General features: G+C 37.7%; 1 protein-coding gene across 6 annotated transcripts in view; it reads left to right on the top strand.

Moving 5' to 3' along the window:
* Positions 1-1,264: 1,264 nt before the first annotated feature.
* RC3H2 (ring finger and CCCH-type domains 2) overlaps positions 1,265-18,349 on the top strand; it is a 36,478-nt gene continuing 19,393 nt past the window's right edge. For 4 of the 6 annotated variants that reach the window (XM_036411862.2, XM_036411861.2, XM_036411859.2 and 1 more), the window contains exons 1-6: positions 1,265-1,404; positions 7,770-8,067; positions 11,411-11,528; positions 13,411-13,644; positions 16,295-16,470; positions 18,033-18,233. In XM_036411862.2, coding sequence (XP_036267755.1) covers positions 7,837-8,067; positions 11,411-11,528; positions 13,411-13,644; positions 16,295-16,470; positions 18,033-18,233 — 960 coding nt within the window. In that variant the 5' untranslated portion in view covers positions 1,265-1,404; positions 7,770-7,836. Of the gene's footprint in view, positions 1,405-7,189; positions 7,298-7,769; positions 8,068-11,410; positions 11,529-13,410; positions 13,645-16,294; positions 16,471-18,032; positions 18,234-18,349 lie in introns of those variants that run through there. The other 2 variants (XM_036411860.2, XM_036411864.2) reach the window with 2 other exon arrangements.

Here is an 18,349-nt window from a genome sequence, read left to right as displayed (position 1 = left end):
CAAACACACACATCAATGGAATTCTGAATCAAATGAACCATTGTTGGGAACCTCTAGGATTGGCTTATATTTCATAAATAGAAGAGTATGAAAAGGATAAAAATGTATGGGAGAACAGTCTTTGGGTGGCCACTGAATTTTTAAAAATTGGTACTTTTTTGGTCTTCCAGGCATTAATATTTATTATTAAGCTCATTATAGTTATAAACTATTTTTCCAGATGTCTTCTAATTCATGGTGGGTTTACTTTTATAGATTCTTTTGTTGGATATCTGGTTTCATATTAGAAAGTGCCTTGAGCTTAATTGCAATTCATGGTCATTTTAACCTTAGTTTTTCAGCTTCTATTCAGGGACAGAATACATAGTATCTGCCTTTTAGGATTATTTTGATGAGTAAATGAACTATAAATAAAAGTAAAAATAATAAAAATGAAATTTTTATTAACACAGGACCTGGCACATAGTAAGTTGTCCATAAATATTAATCCCCGTGTCCCTATTCCAAGCCTATTTCTCCCGATATAAAAACAGAATAATTTATACCTTGCAGTTGACTGTGAAATACCGTGCAGCAAATTTTGTGGAGTTATTAGTGCCAAAATTTGTACTTGAATTTTGATGTCTGCCAGATTCTGAGAAACAATTTTCTCGTTAGTAAAGAGGTGTGCGTTATTGCCTGCCAAACAAATGCTCTCTTTTTCTTTTATTTTTTTTAAATCAGGGAGATTGGTTGGCACCTAGAGGGAATTGAAGAATGGGGTCAACATCTGATTGTGGGAGAGTGATAAGATTGTAATACAGACGTATCAGATTAAGTTAAACGAATATCACGATTTTCACGAATATCCTGAGGGCGGGCAGACTGGCTCAAACCAATGTCCAAGAAGAGGCTGGCTCCAGGAACAGATGAGTGTGCTGGGAGTTTCCCATAAACCCCTTCAGCTTGCCTAGGCATCCTAACAGCACCTCCCACGGTATATTCCAGTTTCCCCTGGTCACGTGACGGGGGTGGTCCGGCTCCACCAGAGGGAGACTAACGCGCCGACCAGGTGGCTGGAGCTATCACTACGCTTTCCTCCCACCGCCCTGACTCCAGGCTTTGCGTGTTCTCGCGTGATGTGGGGAGTATCTTCTCGCGAGAGTTAGGTCTGGATCCCTCCAGGTCCGCCTCCATGGTGAAGAGGCGGTGGTGGTGGAGGAGGTGGAGGGAGGAGGAGGAGGAGGCCCCGTCGCGGCCTCCGCCGCCGCCAACGGGGCTGTCCCTGTAGCTCCCGATGGAGTTTGAGGCCGTGAAGCCGCCGCCGAGCTCTGCCCCGGCGAGACGAGGCGCCTGTGTCGCCGAGCCGCGCCGCCGCGGGGCTCCCGGGAGCGGCCCTTAGCGACCCCGCCCGGGCCCCCACAGGTAGGGCGGGGGCGGGCACGATGCGGCTCGGGGGGGCCCCAGTCCGGGTCCCCGGTCCCCGGCGATCGATCGGGCGGGAGACCTATCTTAGCCCGGGGCCTGTACTCTGTCGCGGTGGGTAAACGGAGGGTTGGGGGACGGAGGGCCGCACCTGACACCCCACCCGGGAGTCCGGAGATCCAGGAGGCCCCTGGCCTTGGCCGGGCTTTCTCCATGCCGAGGCCTGGCGCAATGGCCACCTCCTTCGACTCCTGCGGAGGGGACGCCTCTGACCCCTAAGGCATCCGCCCAAGCCAAGGCCAGGCTCCCCTTCCCTTCCTACACCAGTTAGGAAAGAGGGGCTTTGCAGGAGGTTCTCGAAAACCAAGTACTCTCCTAGCTTTCCGTCCTGGGGCTGCTTCCCAAGATCCCAATTGCAGGGATGGTGGAGGCGATCCGAGGAGTCGATAGGGACCCCGGCCAAACAATGCCCTGGGAAGGCTTACCCTCCCGGGAGGGGGAGGCCGGCCCAGAGTGGTCGGTGGCCCAGTGGATGGGACCGAGCACATTGGCACGAAACGGAGCAAGGGAATTCTGCGACGGCTTTCTTCTCCCCCCTCTTTCAATTTTCCTTCCTGGGGAAGCCTCTCCAGGGGAGACTCTTCCACCATCTTAGGAGAATGGTAGGAAGCATCTTTGTGTCTCAGAGGCAGATCTACTTTGCTGTGTCCTTAGCTTTCAGGAAGGAGATGAGGGTAAGCTGTCATTTACATCTTTCGAATCGCAAAGGAGTTTTTTAAGATACCAGCAGGTAGGACCAAAATAGTCTCAAGGAATCACTGACATAAAGTAGATCTAATCTTGCGATTCCCTACCGGTTTGTTGTGTTTTATGTGTTTTGTTTTGTTTTGTTTTATAACCACGTAGGTTCCCTTTTCATTCCTACTCTCCATTTACCTAGGTCCTTTCTTTTTAATTCCTACTTTACCACCCGCTGCGATTAGGGCTCTGTATCCCAAATAAATTGCTAAAGGAATCCTTTCCATTTTTGTATTAGTCAAACTTTGAAGTTCCAGTAGGAACTTTTGATTAACCTGAGAAAGCTCACGTTGCTATCCTAAATTGCTGTAATTTCCCAAAAGCAAAGAAACAAATGTTTTAGTTAGCCTGTGGAGCCTTGTTATAGTTAAATATACAAATTTAGTTAAGGCTTCTTGAAACATTAAGAAGAGTTCTCCCCTCATTACCTTCTTTTATCTGTCTAAAGAGCGACACCACTGTTCTAACATCACATCCCATTATCTGTTGTTTGGCTTCCACATTCAATTCTTGAAGAAATAGAAACCATTTTTTCAACATTGCCGTTTTGGTCGGAGATTCTTGTTTTAAGAGTTGTGGAGTTTGGAAATTTCTTTAAAAAAACACACACAAAAACCCAGAATGTTAAACATATATTCCAAAAGCAGATGTTGTAATTCAAACTGGCTCCTATTTGAGCATTTGATTGCTATCGTGTTGATTAGTGAATCCTTTGAGTTACTCCTGATCTGTTATTACTGTTGTGTTAATCTGACATGCAAGAATACTTTATGTCCTTTGTTCCTATGTTTTCTTTTTTCGTTGTTGTTCATTTGTTTTTATTAATTCACTTCCTGCTGTCTTTTAGTTTGAAAGAAGTTCTATTTCATATTAAAAAAAATAGAACTTGTATATTGTATATAATATCTAAGAATGCTAAGTAAACTTACAGCAAGGTTTTATAATAAGTACTTGCATATTGTTTTGGACTGAGTTGAAGTTTCACTTTCTACTGATGGAAAAAGGAAGCATGTGGTCAAATAAAGGTAGCTGAAAATTAAAAATAATGTTTTGCACCCAGTCTTTGTTGTAAGTTATATCTTTAATAATCCTCAGGGTTTTCTAATTTTCTGGAAACCTTCTTAGTGTAGGTGTGACTTTCACCTCAAATTCTGAGTAAAATTTACTTTTGAGTATTATTTTTAATTTTAAGGAGAATTGTATTGTCCAGTACTAGCTACCATAGTAGTCACATGTAGCAGCAGTTGAGCATTTGAAATATGGCAGGTGTAAATTGAGATGTGCTGAAAGTGTAAAATGCACACCAGGTTTTGAAAATTAAGTACAACAACAAAGAATTCAAAAAATTATCTCACTAATTTTTACATTGATTACATGTTAAAATGATACCTTGTATAAATTAGGTTAAAGAAAAGGTATTAACATTAATTTTACCTGTTTTGTCCTTTTTTAATATGACTGCTAGAAAATTTTAAAGTACTTGTGGCTTGCATTATTTCTATTGCACAGTGCTGTTCTAGAGGATCTCTTCCAATAAATAAATTATCTGAATTAAAAGACATGAAAATATGTTTTTATATGTTTGAATGCTTTGTTGGTTTTGTTTGTATGGTAGGTTAAGGTCTAAATTGTACTTAAGATGCTTTAAATACTATTTTTAAGTCCAAAAGTAATTATTTTAAAGGTTTTAAATACTGTTAAAAGTCCATTTCAGTAGCTTAAATTCTTCACATGGGTAAACTAGAATGAAAACAAAGAGTGTTTTAATTAACAGACCTGAGCCCTAATTTTACATCTTTATAAAATTATACACACACACACACAATAGTGAAAGAGACATAAACTTTATTCTGGTATTTTAAAATCAGATAATCATAAACTAGCTGCACAATATCATGGCAGTCTGTTATGAGAAAATGAAAGTACTTAGCTGGTATGCAGTTTGCTTTTAGAGCAGTTTATAATTTGTATCATATGAGACTTACAGTCTTAAAAATGACTTGAGTAAAAATGTGTTTAAGGTTCCACCTGTAATGTTTCTCCTATGCTTTATCGTTTTACTCATCTTCAATTTTAGTAACTAATAACTGAAGTTAGTTAAATACAAAAAATTAATTAGAATGTTTTTCTTAAGTAGTCCCTTTGCATATCTAGAGCTTTTTCATCCATTTTACCTCAATTTGAGATATTTTGGCAGCATTTTTAGAATGAATACATCAATATTAACTATAAATGTTATTAGTAATTTAGGTTTCCATAGATTCAAATAAGTTACTATGGAATGTATTAATATAAATCTAGAAATTTTACACATTAATGTATTTTCTTAGCTTGCCATTGTTAAATTATAAAGACAATAGACTATTACTTTTTGTAATTATAAAAATATATTCTAGGTAAATGTTTACAAAGTGCCTTTTTAAAATAAATGAAAGGCCTGTTTTGTCATTATTAATTAAATGTTTTGGTGAACAACATGAACTCTGTTTTAGGTAAATTTTTATTTTGTATTTTTCTTTATTGAGGAATCTAGAATTCATTGATAATGGTACTGAAGAAAAACATTTTTAAAAAATCAAACCATTCTAATAATAGTAAATAAGGAAAATTTAGTTCATAATTTTCCTGTTAGAAAGTTAGAATCGGACACACAGCAGAAGGAAAATTTGCAGAGTTACTATCAAAATTTTGGTACAATCTGTCTTTTAAAGGTATTATACATTAAATTTCTATTAGAAATTAAACTTGATTAATATTAAAGCATCTGGTGTTTGTAGACCTAGAAATATATAAGGGATAATATAAACATACTACTATCAAGTATATTCTTTATATACTTGGAATAGTTTAAAACACTTTAAAGCTAATAGGTAAAAATATGAAAGATACAATTTTTATGTTCAAACAATGCTCCCCCACCCCACCCCACCCCACACACAGACACACACGCACTAACTTTAAAACATTTGGGGATAATCCTGGAAAACTATAAGGAATAAGTATTTTGCTACTAGTTTTATATTACTCACTGGCTTTTGATACCCTGACCCCCTGAATTAGCATTTCCAAATAGGTTGAAATTATGAAGAAAAAAAATAGATGCAGTGTTTTATTTTGATAAATACTTTATCAGTTCAAGTTATGAACTAAATTAAGGCTCTCAATCGTAGACCTAAGATACAATTTATTCTTCCTCAGAGGCCTTTTCCTTTTATAATTCTGCAGCCTGGTAAGCTGAACATTAAAAATGTTATATAGACTCAAGGAGTAATGTATTAACCTACTTAGTGCTCATTCCTAAAGTTGAAAGGCAACTGACTGGTTGTAAGATTGATGGCATTAATAGGTGTGGCAGTGTATATTAGATGCATTTCATTAGAGCTATTTGAGGAAAACTTTGTATAGGGAGCTTTTTACATAGCAAACCCTATCATTTATTTTTACAAGATATTTTTAAAACCTTAGGTTATTGTGAACATAAAAGCACAATAAAGGCTAATAAAATTCATTTGGATGTGAGGATATTGGAGAATGAGTTTATAGACCTTTCTGTCCTAAATCTTATTTCATTTTTAAACATCTAATTTCTGTGGAACTAATATATTTTGGTTGATAAACATTTTTATGAAATAAACCATTGTCTGTTTAATTGCCCTAAATACCGAGATTTCTTGTTCACCAAAGAGCCTTTGTCAGACTTATATAAGTTTAGTATTAGAAGATACAGAAAACTTGTGAACTGTAGAATGTTCAAGTTCTAAAGATTTTAATTAGAGGACAGCATAGTTTTGATACTAAATGTTTTATTTTATTATTTTTTAATGTATTTTTTATTGATTTTTTTTTTTTTTCAGAGAGGAAGGGAGAGGGATAGAGAGTTAGAAACATCGATGAGAGAGAAACATTGATCAGCTGCTTCCTGCACACTCCCTACTGGGTATGTGCCCGCAACTAAGGTACATGCCCTCTACCGGAATCGAGCCCAGGACCCTTGAGCCAAACTGGTTAGGGCTAAATATTTTATTTTACTAAAAATTATGGAACAAACATTTGGATCTTAGGAATAAGAAAAGAAAGCTTAACTGTTATTTTTCCCATGTGCCTTTTAATCATATACAAATATAATTTTTCTCACTATAATATCAAAAATAAAAATTTATATTTTGCAGTTTTTCAATTTAGAATTATTAGATGCTAATATTCTTTTAGTCTTCTAAAAGATGTATTTATTTTATTTTTAATCCTCACCTTAGGACATGTTTTTCATAGATTCTAGAGAGAAAAGAAGGGAAAGGGAGAGAAAGGAGAGAAACATTAATGAGAGAGAGAGAACGATGGATTGGTTGGCTCCTGCACATGCCCCAATAGGGGAATCCCTCCCATAACCTGCGTATGTGCCCTGACAGGGAATCAAACTCACCATCTTTTGGTATAGGATGGCACTCCTACTAACTGAGCCACACCAGCCAGGGCTATTCTTCTATATCTTGCTCATTGGACCTGACAGTTTTGGTAATATATATATATATATATATATATATATATATATATATATATATATTCTTATCAATCACAAATTATGTTTTGTCAAAAGTATTGTAGAGAACCACATTCAAGATTCGTGCACTGGGGGGGGGAGGAGAAGATAGGAGGTCTGTCAGCCTGGCCTGCGCCCTCTCTCAGTTCAAGACTCCTTGGGGGATGTCCACCTGCCAGCAGTGAGATATCCCTCTCGCAGTCCGCAGTCGAAGACTCCTCGATACTTTCTGCCCACCTGCAGTGGAGACAGGAGAGGCTCCTGTCACCGCTGCTGAGCTCACCAGCCGTGGGCCCGGCTTCTGGCTGAGTGCACTCCCTTGTGGGAGCGCACTGACCACCAGGGGGCAGCTTCTGCATTGAGCGTTTGCCCCCTGGTTGTCAGTGTGCGTCATAGTGACTGGATGTTCCACCTCCGGTCGATTTGCATATTATACTTTTATTATAATAGGATTTTCAGAACCTCAATTAGCCTCCTAATCAAATCCTGACCAGAGATTCTCTCTTTTGTGAAGCTGCCAAGTTGAATAGATATCCTTGGATTGATGTGGTCATTCAGGTGGCAAAGCTGTTTCTTCACACTTGACTCACTCCGATATTATTTGGATCAAGGGTTTCCAAAGTTCACTAACTCTAGGCCATATCTTAATATGTTTTGGGGTAGTAGATACCCATGGGAAACACTTTTTTTTTTTTTAAATCAGCGATCCAAATTAATGTGTGTTCCTAAAAATGAAATGTGGAATATTATGCTCATAATAGTTAAGAAAAACAAATGATAGCTCTGATGATTGTTTTATTAGCAACCAATATAAATATTTTTAGTTGAAAGGAACACTGTTAGAATAATGCTTCTGGACAAAATTTCAGAAATTCAATTCAGCAAATAGACTTAAAGAAAAAGATATCCAAAATATTCAAAGTTGCTCAGAAGTGTTTTAGGTCTTGAGGCTGTGATGGTTGACTATACAATTAGCTCTTGAAAGGGAATGAAGAATATATGTTTAATTCTTACTTTTGTCTATTTCCAGCTTACAAAACACTACACAGCAAAATAATGATCTGCTAGACTGCTAACCCGAGCATCCAGCTTCCACAATGCCTGTGCAGGCAGCTCAATGGACAGAATTTCTGTCCTGTCCAATCTGCTATAATGAATTTGATGAGAATGTGCACAAACCCATCAGTTTAGGTTGTTCACACACTGTTTGCAAGACCTGCTTGAACAAACTTCACCGAAAAGCTTGCCCCTTTGACCAGACTGCCATCAACACCGACATTGATGTGCTTCCTGTCAACTTTGCACTTCTCCAGTTAGTTGGAGCCCAGGTAAACTTCCAAGATTTTACTAATGTGGTATGTGTAACATATAATAGTACTTTGTTCATTAAGGGGTACAAGGTATGTTTAATAGTTGATATGTAAAAATATTCAGTGTACCTGATTTTCATAATTATATTATGCAAAAGTCTTTCTTTAATGTCATAAATCCTTATGCAAAAGCATCATTTTTATTATGGCTATATGTTTCTTTGTGTTCAATGCTGTGGTCAAAATTTATTTTATAAGTCATTTTGATGGATAAGAAAAATTTTGATATAAGCATCTATCTATATATAGAAAGAGGTAATATGCTAATTGGGCCTAACGGTGTGCCAGTCATGACCCACCAACAGGCTGTGCGTGCACAGGAGCTGGTGGACGGGGACTTCTGCCCCCAGCAGAGGCGCACACAGGTCTGCCAGTGCTAGCATCACACTGCTTTGGAGGCGGAGGCTGCTCCCAATGGAGGCATGCACAGGCAGGAGCTGGTGGGTGGGGACATAGACAGGGGGTCCTGTCCGAGCCACTTGAGCAGGCCTGGAGCGGACACAGACATTTTTTCATGATGAAGGGACTGATGTCTGTGCTCATGAAAAGACCTTGGCAACTGCAGTAGCTGCCAGTATCAGCAGCAGTGGGGTGATGGAGATGGGGCCTTCCCCTGATCAGCCTGATCGCCTCCCACAGAGGGAGGCCAGACTGTGGCTTAGGCCCGCTCCCCAGTAGGACATCCTCTGAGGGCTCCCAGACTGTGAGAGGGGACAGGCTGGGCTGAGAGACACATACCCCTCCCCCAGTGCACAAATTTCAAGCACCGGGCCCCTAGTACATCATTATTTATTCATTAGGTGGTATGAAAAGAAATGTAATCAAAGTTTTGGCCAGAGAGCAACCAACTAGAAACCTCAAAGGGAGGTTTTTTGTTTTCTTTTTAATTTCACTTGACATCTATAATAATAAAAGTGTAATATGCTAATTAAACCAAATAGCCAAATGACCTTATGGACGAAGCTGGGGCTGTGAGGGCCGAGATAGCTGCCGGCTGTGAGGGCTGAGCCCCTTGCATGAATTTTATGCTTTGGGCCTCTAGTGATCAAATAAGTCCTATTTGAGAATGAATATATCAAAAACCATGCTATAAAATAACTATTTCTTATTGATAATCATTTTATTGAATCAGAGCAAGACCCTAGATTTACAGTAATTTTCATTTAATAAAGTTCTGCTTTGTGTAGGTATGATGGTAAACATTGAGTATCTATTAATATTAACTAGAGGCCCGGTGCACAGATTAATGTACCTGTGGAGTCCCTTGGCTTGGCCTGTATACCCTCTTGCAATCCAGGACCCCTCAGGGGATGTCGGAGAGCTGATTTTGGCTCAATCTCCGAAGGCCATGCTGAGGGACCCCATTGATGCACAAATCAGTGCACCAGGCCTCTAGTATGCATATGAGATCTTTGGTTAATCTCTTCCCACCCCCACTCCCCCTTTCCCTCTGAGATTCATCAGTCCCACGTTTCCATGCCTGTGGTTTCTGCTCCTACATTGAACATCTGCCCCCTGGTGGTCAGTGTGCATCATAGCTGTTGGACGATTGGCCTGTCACTTAGGCTTTTATATATGTAGATTCTTGCTATAGCTTTTCAGGTATATAATATCCCCATTTTACAAGTGAGGAAGAAGATTCTGTACATCATGTATTACATAAAGTAAGAAAGTAAGGATTTTTCTAATCAGTCACATCTTAGAAAACTCAATGAATTAAAATACCCTGTTCCATAGTATCTTCATATTTAAGGTTTTCCTATTAAAACACAGCATTTCTTCTCAATGTTCATAATTCAGACACTCTGAAATCAAGATGCAGTTGAATTATTAGTGCATTGTAATTTAATTGGCAATGTTTTTTTTCTTAACAATGCAGAAAATAATGGTGGCTCTTGCAAATAATGGCATCTTAGGTCCGACAAAATACTTTAAACTTTTTGTAGTAATGCTAGCTACCATTTATTATTTGCTATATGTCAAGTATTGTGTTTGTCTTTTAAATACTTTAAGGATCAACTCAGAGAACCGAGTTTAAAGTATTTTGTTTGTTCTCTGAGTTGATCCTTAAAAATAGCCTGCAGGCTTATGCAGTATGATTTCTTTTATCTTTTCAGGCTCATCTACAGCTGTCTTCACACTTTCTGCTTAAGCCACACTGCCTTCCAGTCAGTTGTTAATATGCCAGAAGTACTCCCACCTGAGGGCTTTTGTGTAGTGACTCTTTGCCTAGAATGTTCATTCTTCTCCTCTTTTAAGTCTTTCTAATGTCATGATTTCCAAGGAAGCCTATCTGGAACATCCCCCTTAAAAATTGCAACCTCTCTCCAGTAATCCTAATTTTCCTTATTCTTGTTGGATAATTTGTATTGATCACCTTTCATCATACTATGTTTTTCATTTAAGGTTCTTTTAAATTTATTGGTTGCTTTCTCTCTTCTCCACTAGAATGTAAGCTCCACAAGGGCAAAAAATTTTGTCTGTTTAACTCACTGATAGGGGCCTAATGCCTAAAACTGTGCTTAGTACATGGTAATAACTCCATAAATATAAATATTTGTTAAATTAAATTGAATTTAAACATTTTTAAAATTTATCTTTATTGTTTAAAGTATTACTGATGTCCCTTTTTTCCCCATTGGCCCCCCTCGCCCTGCACCCCCAACAAGCTAAATTGAATTTTTATAATGGCACAATGAAATAGGGATTTTCATCTTCATTTTGCAGATAGGGAAACCATGACTTGGAGCAGTTAAATAATTTTCTCAAGATCACTCGTAGAAATTGCAGAGCTGCAGTTTTGACCTTGTGGTGCTTATATTCTAGCAAGGGGGTACAGTAAATATAGTAAGTACATAATATAGTAAGAAGGCACTTAATGCTAAAGGGGAAAAAATTCTTATCCTTTTTACCTACTTTTTGTTTTGAAATACTTTTAGAAAAAGTTGCAAAAGTTATACAGAGAACCTGTATAACTTTCTGTAGCTTCCCCTAATATTAATATCTTTTAAAATTACAGCATAGTTATCAACCCTAAGAAATTAGCATTGATAGAGTACTATTAATTGCCTGCTTCTTTTCTTCATCCATTAACCCACCCAACCCCTGCTATTAAGTATGATATTCTTGATTCTTGGAAAGCAGATTTATTAGGTGTTTGCCTTTAATTTTATTTACACTACCTCGGTGTATGTCTCTGTGTTATAATTTATACTCACCAAGATTATCATCAAATATATAAATAACAGCTTGTTAGCTGGGTGGATGTATTTCTTGAATTTTTTGTTTGTTTTGTTTTTAGGTACCAGACCATCAGTCAATAAAGTTAAGTAATCTCGGTGAGAACAAACATTATGAAGTTGCAAAGAAATGTGTTGAAGATTTGGCACTCTACTTAAAACCACTAAGTGGAGGTAAAGGTAAGTTCCCAAAAAGTTTTTTTTTCTGGTGAGGAGGACTTGGTAATACATTTACTTAGACAAATTTGTTGCTGATGCCTTCTTAAAACATTTTGAGTTGTGGGAAATGAATTTGCTTGGAGAGATCTTAGAAAACTTTTTGATTGAAAACATTTATTATACTATTTCCTGAAAACAACTAATATTGTTATTTAATAATTCATGAGACATACAACATTGAGCTTTAAACAATAATTGTATTCATTGATTAAACTAGTAGTGCTATTGCAGGATATTAATTTTGATAAGCCCTATTAAGACAAGTTTTTGGGTTTTTTTTAAATATATTTTATTGATTTTTTACAGAGAGGAAGGGAGAGAGAGAGAGAGAGTCAGAAACATCAATGAGAGAGAGTCATCGATCAGCTGCCTCTTGCACACCCCCCACTGGGGATATGCCCGCAACCAAGGTACATGCCCTTGACCGGAATCGAACCCGGGACCTTTCAGTCCCTAAGCCGACGCTCTATCCATTGAGCCAAACCGGTTCTGGCTAAGAAGTTTTATGTGTTCATTTATTCATTGAATCGTTCATTAAATTTTATTGAGCACTTATAGAGGGTACATTCCCTATCTTCACGGAGCCCGCAGTCTGTTGGGGGTGATAGCCATGTAAACACAATAAATTTAAGTGCTGTGACAGAAGTGAAATTTTGTTTTGTTTAACACTGCATACCCCGTGTTTAGCACATCATATATGTAATAAAATGTTGTTGAACGAATAAATCAGGTATTTATTTTGTACCTGCTCTGAGCTTTTCACTGTTTGGTATTTTGGATATAGTGATTTTTTATTTTTTTGAGAGAGAGAGAGACTTACCCTGTACACCTCATTCATTCATCGAACAGATATCTAAAGACCATTTAGTAAGCACCAGACACTATTTTGGCACTTGGGGAAACTTGAGTAAATATGCATGCCCTTGTAGCACTCATGTTTAGAAAAGGGAGAAAGTATAATAAACAATAAATATAATTTTAAAAATTATGCCGAAGCCGGTTTGGCTCAGTGGTAGAGCGTCGGTCTGCGGATTGAAAGGTCCCAGGTTCGATTCCGGTCAGGGGCATGTACATTGGTTGTGGGCACATCCCCAGTAGGGGGAGTGCAAGAGGCAACTGGTCGATGTTTCTCTCTCATCGACGTTTCTAGCTTTCTATCTCTCTCCCTTCCTCTCTGTAAAAAATCAATAAAATATATTTTTAAAAAAATTATGTAGCATGTTATAAATAATTGCTATGGAAAGAAAATACATTTAGAGGGATAAGAAATGTCAGAGTGATTACAGAAAGTCAGATTGCAATTTTAAGATGTATGAAATACAGCTTTCTTGTTCTTATTAATGCTGATGGAAATGATTAAGTGGGAAGGGAAAAAATGATAATATGGAAGAAAGACAAGGATTGTTGGAGCAATGTCCTTGAGTCAGGAAAAGGAATTAGGATCTAAGATCTTATCACTAAGGCATGTTCTTAATATCTTTTATATAATGAAAAAAAATAATGCTGTTTATTACTTTTAAACTTTATTCATTCAACTTTATATTTACCTTCAATAATTTTAGTAAATAGACTAAATAAACCAAATGTACTCTCTTTTGAGGGACTCATATAACCCAGAGAAGAGGATACTTAAATAAAATTTGAAGTAACTAAAAATTAGGCTCTTATTACCAGTGACTGGCAATAAACTGAAGTAGATTGAGTAAAGAAAAGAAAATTTATTATAGGAGGCTCATTAGGAATTGTGGCTTAACAGTTAAATACAGATAATAAAAATTGGCTTGTCTTTTTTAATAGAAAAAAAAAACAAATGTTAGTTTTCTTTGTTTCCTTTTTCCTAAAGGTGTAGCTAGTTTGAACCAGAGTGCACTGAGCCGTCCAATGCAAAGGAAACTGGTGACACTTGTAAATTGTCAACTGGTAGAGGAAGAAGGTCGTGTAAGAGCCATGCGTGCAGCCCGTTCACTCGGAGAACGAACTGTAACGGAACTGATATTACAGCACCAGAACCCTCAGCAGCTGTCTGCCAACTTATGGGCTGCTGTCAGGGCTCGAGGATGCCAGTTTCTAGGGCCAGGTAAGATAGATCACTATCTTGCCTTTCTTACTGGTTATCAGGACTAGAGGATGCCAATTTCTAAAGGTAGGTGAGAATCCCCAGACTCAACCCAACTTTATTCATACAAAGCTTGATACAATTGCAGATAAGCAAGCCAATTTTTGTTGATCATAATCTGTATGATAAGTGCTATAATGTTTTAGAACAAATTTCTCATTTAATCTTCAATGTCCTTCAAAAGAGGTGACACAGATCCAATTTTATAATTAGAAAACTGAGTTAAGATTACACAGGTGGTAAGTAAAGGAAAAGTAAATTTTTTTAAACTTTTAATTTTGAAATAATTTCAAATTTAACGAAAAGTTGCAAGAATAATGCAAAGGCCCTGGCCAGGTAGCTCAGTTAATTAGAGCCTTATCCCAATATGCCAAGGTTGCAGGTCCAATTCTTGGTCAGTGCACAAATAAGAATCAACCAGTGAGTGCATAAATAAGTGGAACAACAGACGGGTGTTTCTCTCTCTCTCTTTCTCTTTTCTTTGTTAATAATCCATAAATAAAATACAGAGTAATGCAGAGAATTCCACATTGATTAGTTTTTTAATTTGCTACGTTTTATTATTCGCTCTTTCTCTTATGAACCATTTGAAATTAGGTTGAATACCCATTAACACTTAAGTGTGTTTCCTAAAAACAAGGATACTCTTGATACAATATGATGTTCTATAGGTTCTATAGTTTATATTCCAATTTTATCAGTTATTTCAAAAATGTTTTTTATGGCATTTATTTTATAAATATTTCCCTGCTGGAAAACAACATAAATTAATACCTTCTTTAGGTATTGCACCTAGAGGCTAATATCACTTTAAAATTATATACAAAACTAGTAGCCCTGCTCACAAATCCATGTGCCAGTAACTCTCTGGGGCCTGGCTACTCTGCGCCCACTGCCCAGAGGCTCTCCGTGGCCCAGAAGCCCATTCTCGCCCTAACCAGGCCCGAGCCCCATCCATGGCCGGGCCCAGAACAATCACCTTGCCCACTCTCAGGGATTTTCCCCTGGGACTGGGAGACTCTGGCGGGGCTGAGAGGACTGGACACCGCCATCTTGTGACAAATGACTGTTAATTTGCATATTACCCTTTTATTAGATAGGCTAGTTCTGACAGGCAGAGTAACAATTTCATGATTAAAAAATTACCATTTATCATAAGACTATTGTGTGTCTTTCACATGTTATTTGTCAGAGTAGCTGTGTGTGTTTTATAAATGAGGATTTTTTTTCTCACTTTAACATTATCATCTAGTTGATTGTTAAATATCTACAGAATTTATATGTTAAGTTCTCTTGACTGTTGTTCTGATTGGTTGTTTAATAGGAAGGATGCTTTCTTTTGTTTGATTACAGACCCCTTATCTGTGGTTTCTTTTTCTGTAGTTTTACTTACCTAAGGTCTAAAAATATTAGATGGGAAATTCCAGAAATAAACAATTCATAAGTTTTAAATTGCACGCTGCTCTGAGTAGGGTGAAGAAATCTCATGCCATTGTGAATCATTCCTTTGTCCGGCACGTCCACACAGTATATTCTGTCCACCTATTAGCCACTTAGTAGCCATCTTGGTAATTAGTTTGTTGAGGTGTCTCACTGCTTGTGTTCAGTTAACACTTATAGTAGACTGACATTAAGTCACTTCATCTCATTGTGTAGTCATTGTATCATCTCATATCTTCATAAGAATCTTGAGTCCAGAAAGATATTTTGAGAAAGAGACAATATTCACAAAGCATTACAGTATATTATAATTGTTCTATTTTTAGTTATTGTTAATCTCTTACTGTGTGTAATTTGTAAATTAAACTTTACATAGGTATGTACGTATGTACACCAAGTTCTCGAATAACATTTTACTCAACATCGTTTTATTATAACATTGATGAGATGCTTTAGGAATTTAGTTCTTATTTGTGTAAATCAGCCTATGGTAAAATTGGTTGTATCATAGGTTGTTTTGCTTAAAGTTGCAAAACCTATTGACAATGTTAAGTGAGGACTTTACTGTTTAGGAAAAAACATACTATACAGGGTTGGCAAAGTAGGTTTACAGTTGTGTTAATAATACAGTAACTAATAAGTAAATAATAATACAAAAATAAGCTTTCCCGGCTGAGTGGCACAGTTGAGTATAGTCCTGTGCACCAAAAGGTTTCCGGTTCGATCTCAGTCGGGGCACATATGGTTTGGAAGTCAGTGGGCCGATGCTTCTCTCTTTTTCTCTCCACTCCCCCCTTTTCTTCCCCTTCTCTCCCTCTTTCCTCTCTTCCTTTCCCTTCCTCTCTCTAAGCATGTAGGTGAGGAATAAAATAAAGAAAGTCTGCTTCACATGTTCACAAATGTAAGCCTACTTTTGCCCACCTCTGTATATAGGATATGGTACTATCTACAGTTTCAGACATCCACTGGGTGTCTTAGAACATATCCTCTGTGGATTAGGGTGGACTGCTGTATTTTTTAATAAGCTATATTTGTGTATGTGTGATGTCCTATGTTTGTGGTAATTAAATACAGACTGGAAAATGAACCACTGCAAACTAATACCAAAGAAATCTGTGACAGACATGATATGCAGGGTTTCTCATTTATCATGAACTCAAATTTCTTCTAGCTATGCAAGAAGAGGCCTTAAAGCTGGTATTGCTGGCACTAGAAGATGGTTCTGCTCTCTCAAGGAAAGTTCTGGTACTTTTTGTTGTGCAAAGATTAGAACCAAGATTTCCTCAGGCATCAAAAACAAGTATTGGTCATGTTGTGCAACTACTGTATCGAGCTTCTTGTTTTAAGGTGAGTAACAAGCAACCATCTAAACATTACATGCCTGTATGTGGGACAGAGGCTTCCTGTAATGGGTATTATCCTGTTAGAGGCCCCCACAAATGCAGAATGCATATAAGAGTTGAAGAAACTGCCTGCACCGGTTTGGCTCAGTGGATAGAGCGTCTGCCTGCGGACTGAAAGGTCCCAGGTTCGATTCCCGTCAAGGGCATGTACCTTGGTTGCGGCCATATCCCCATTAGGGATGTGCAAGAGGCAGCTGGTCGATGATTCTCTCTCATCGATGTTTCTAACTCTCTATCTCTCTCTCTTCCCCTTTGTGAAAAATCAATAAATATATATTTTTAAAAAAATAAATAAATAAAAAATAAGAGTTGAAGAAACTCTTTTTTTTTCTTCTTTTTTTGAGAAGTGCAACTCTTAATTGACTTGAATTCTCTTCTTGTAGATATTTTTCTGTAAAAGAGTATCACTTTTGCTTGATTTTAGCATGGAGTCAGAACAAGGGAAGTTAATGATTCTGTTTAATGCAGAGATTTCTGATTTGTTATATCTCTTGTAGGACTTGAACATTCATACATACTTTAAATCGTGTGATCTTTAAGCCAAGGGTTCTGATTCAGTAGATCTGAAATTATAGTTTTCAAAACTTCATGGGTGATTTTGATGCACATTAATAGAACTTGAGCCCTAATCGGTTTGGCTCAGTGGATAGAGCGTCGGCCTGTGGACTCAAGGGTCCCGGGTTTGATTCCGGTCAAGGACATGTACCTTGGTTGCAGGCACATCCCTAGTAGGGGGTATGCAGGAGGCAGCTGATCGATGTTTCTAATTCTCTCTTCCTTTCTGTAAGAAATCAATAAAATATGTATTTTTAAAAATATATTTTATTGATTTTTTGCAGAGAGGAAGAGAGAGGGATAGAGAGTTAAAAACATCGATGAGAAAGAATCATGGATCAGCTGCCTCTTGCACACCCGCTACTGGGGATATGCCCGCAACCAAGGTACATGCCCTTGACCAGAATCAAACCTGGGACCTTTCAGTCCGCAGGCTGACGCTCTATCCACTGAGCCAAACCGGTTTCAGCTAAAATATGTATTTTTTTTTAAATAGAACTTAAATAGGACCAGGTTCTCTTAATCACCTGCGTCCATCTTTACTACTCAAGTAGATAGATGCATATGCTTCCCAGGAGATACCCTGTAGCATAGATGGTGGTTAGAGGTGCTAACATCCTCTGGTATTTTTGGGTTTCTTTTTTCCTATTTTTTAGATTGATAATTTCTCCTTTTGTTTCCTCAGTGTTTCTTAAAGGAAGGTTATGACAGCATATAGATTTTTGTGACTTCTAAGTTATACTCTGCTCCTTCTTAAATTATACCTGATTAGAATTTTGGGTGTCCCAAACTTTTCTTTCTTGTACTGTTTTTGTGTGATATCTGATATATAGTAGATCTCCCCCATTCTACATTCTCCTCCCCCCCTCCCAAAAGAAGGTTTACTTGTGGAAGGAAGGAAAGCAGAACAGTTCTGACGGGTTGAGTGTATTTCTCCTTTCTATCGTTTAGGTTACTAAAAGGGATGAAGACTCTTCTCTGATGCAATTAAAAGAAGAATTTCGGAGCTATGAGGCATTACGCAGAGAACATGATGCCCAAATTGTTCATATTGCTATGGAAGCAGGACTCCGTATTTCACCCGAGCAGTGGTCCTCACTTCTATATGGTGACTTAGCGCATAAATCACACATGCAGTCTATTATTGATAAGGTTCGTGAAATTAGAGATCCTAATCTATATTGTTACATTGGAGAATACTGGAATCTTCTGCAAGGACTGAAGAGACAATCAGTTGAAGATTCTATGTTTTTAAAAATCAGTCTTAT

This window comes from Pipistrellus kuhlii, unplaced genomic scaffold, assembly GCF_014108245.1.
Source record: "Pipistrellus kuhlii isolate mPipKuh1 unplaced genomic scaffold, mPipKuh1.p scaffold_m20_p_43, whole genome shotgun sequence".
Lineage (NCBI taxonomy): Eukaryota > Metazoa > Chordata > Mammalia > Chiroptera > Vespertilionidae > Pipistrellus > Pipistrellus kuhlii.
The sequence above is the reverse complement of the archived record's forward strand: the minus strand, read 5'-3'. Positions and strand labels throughout refer to the sequence as shown.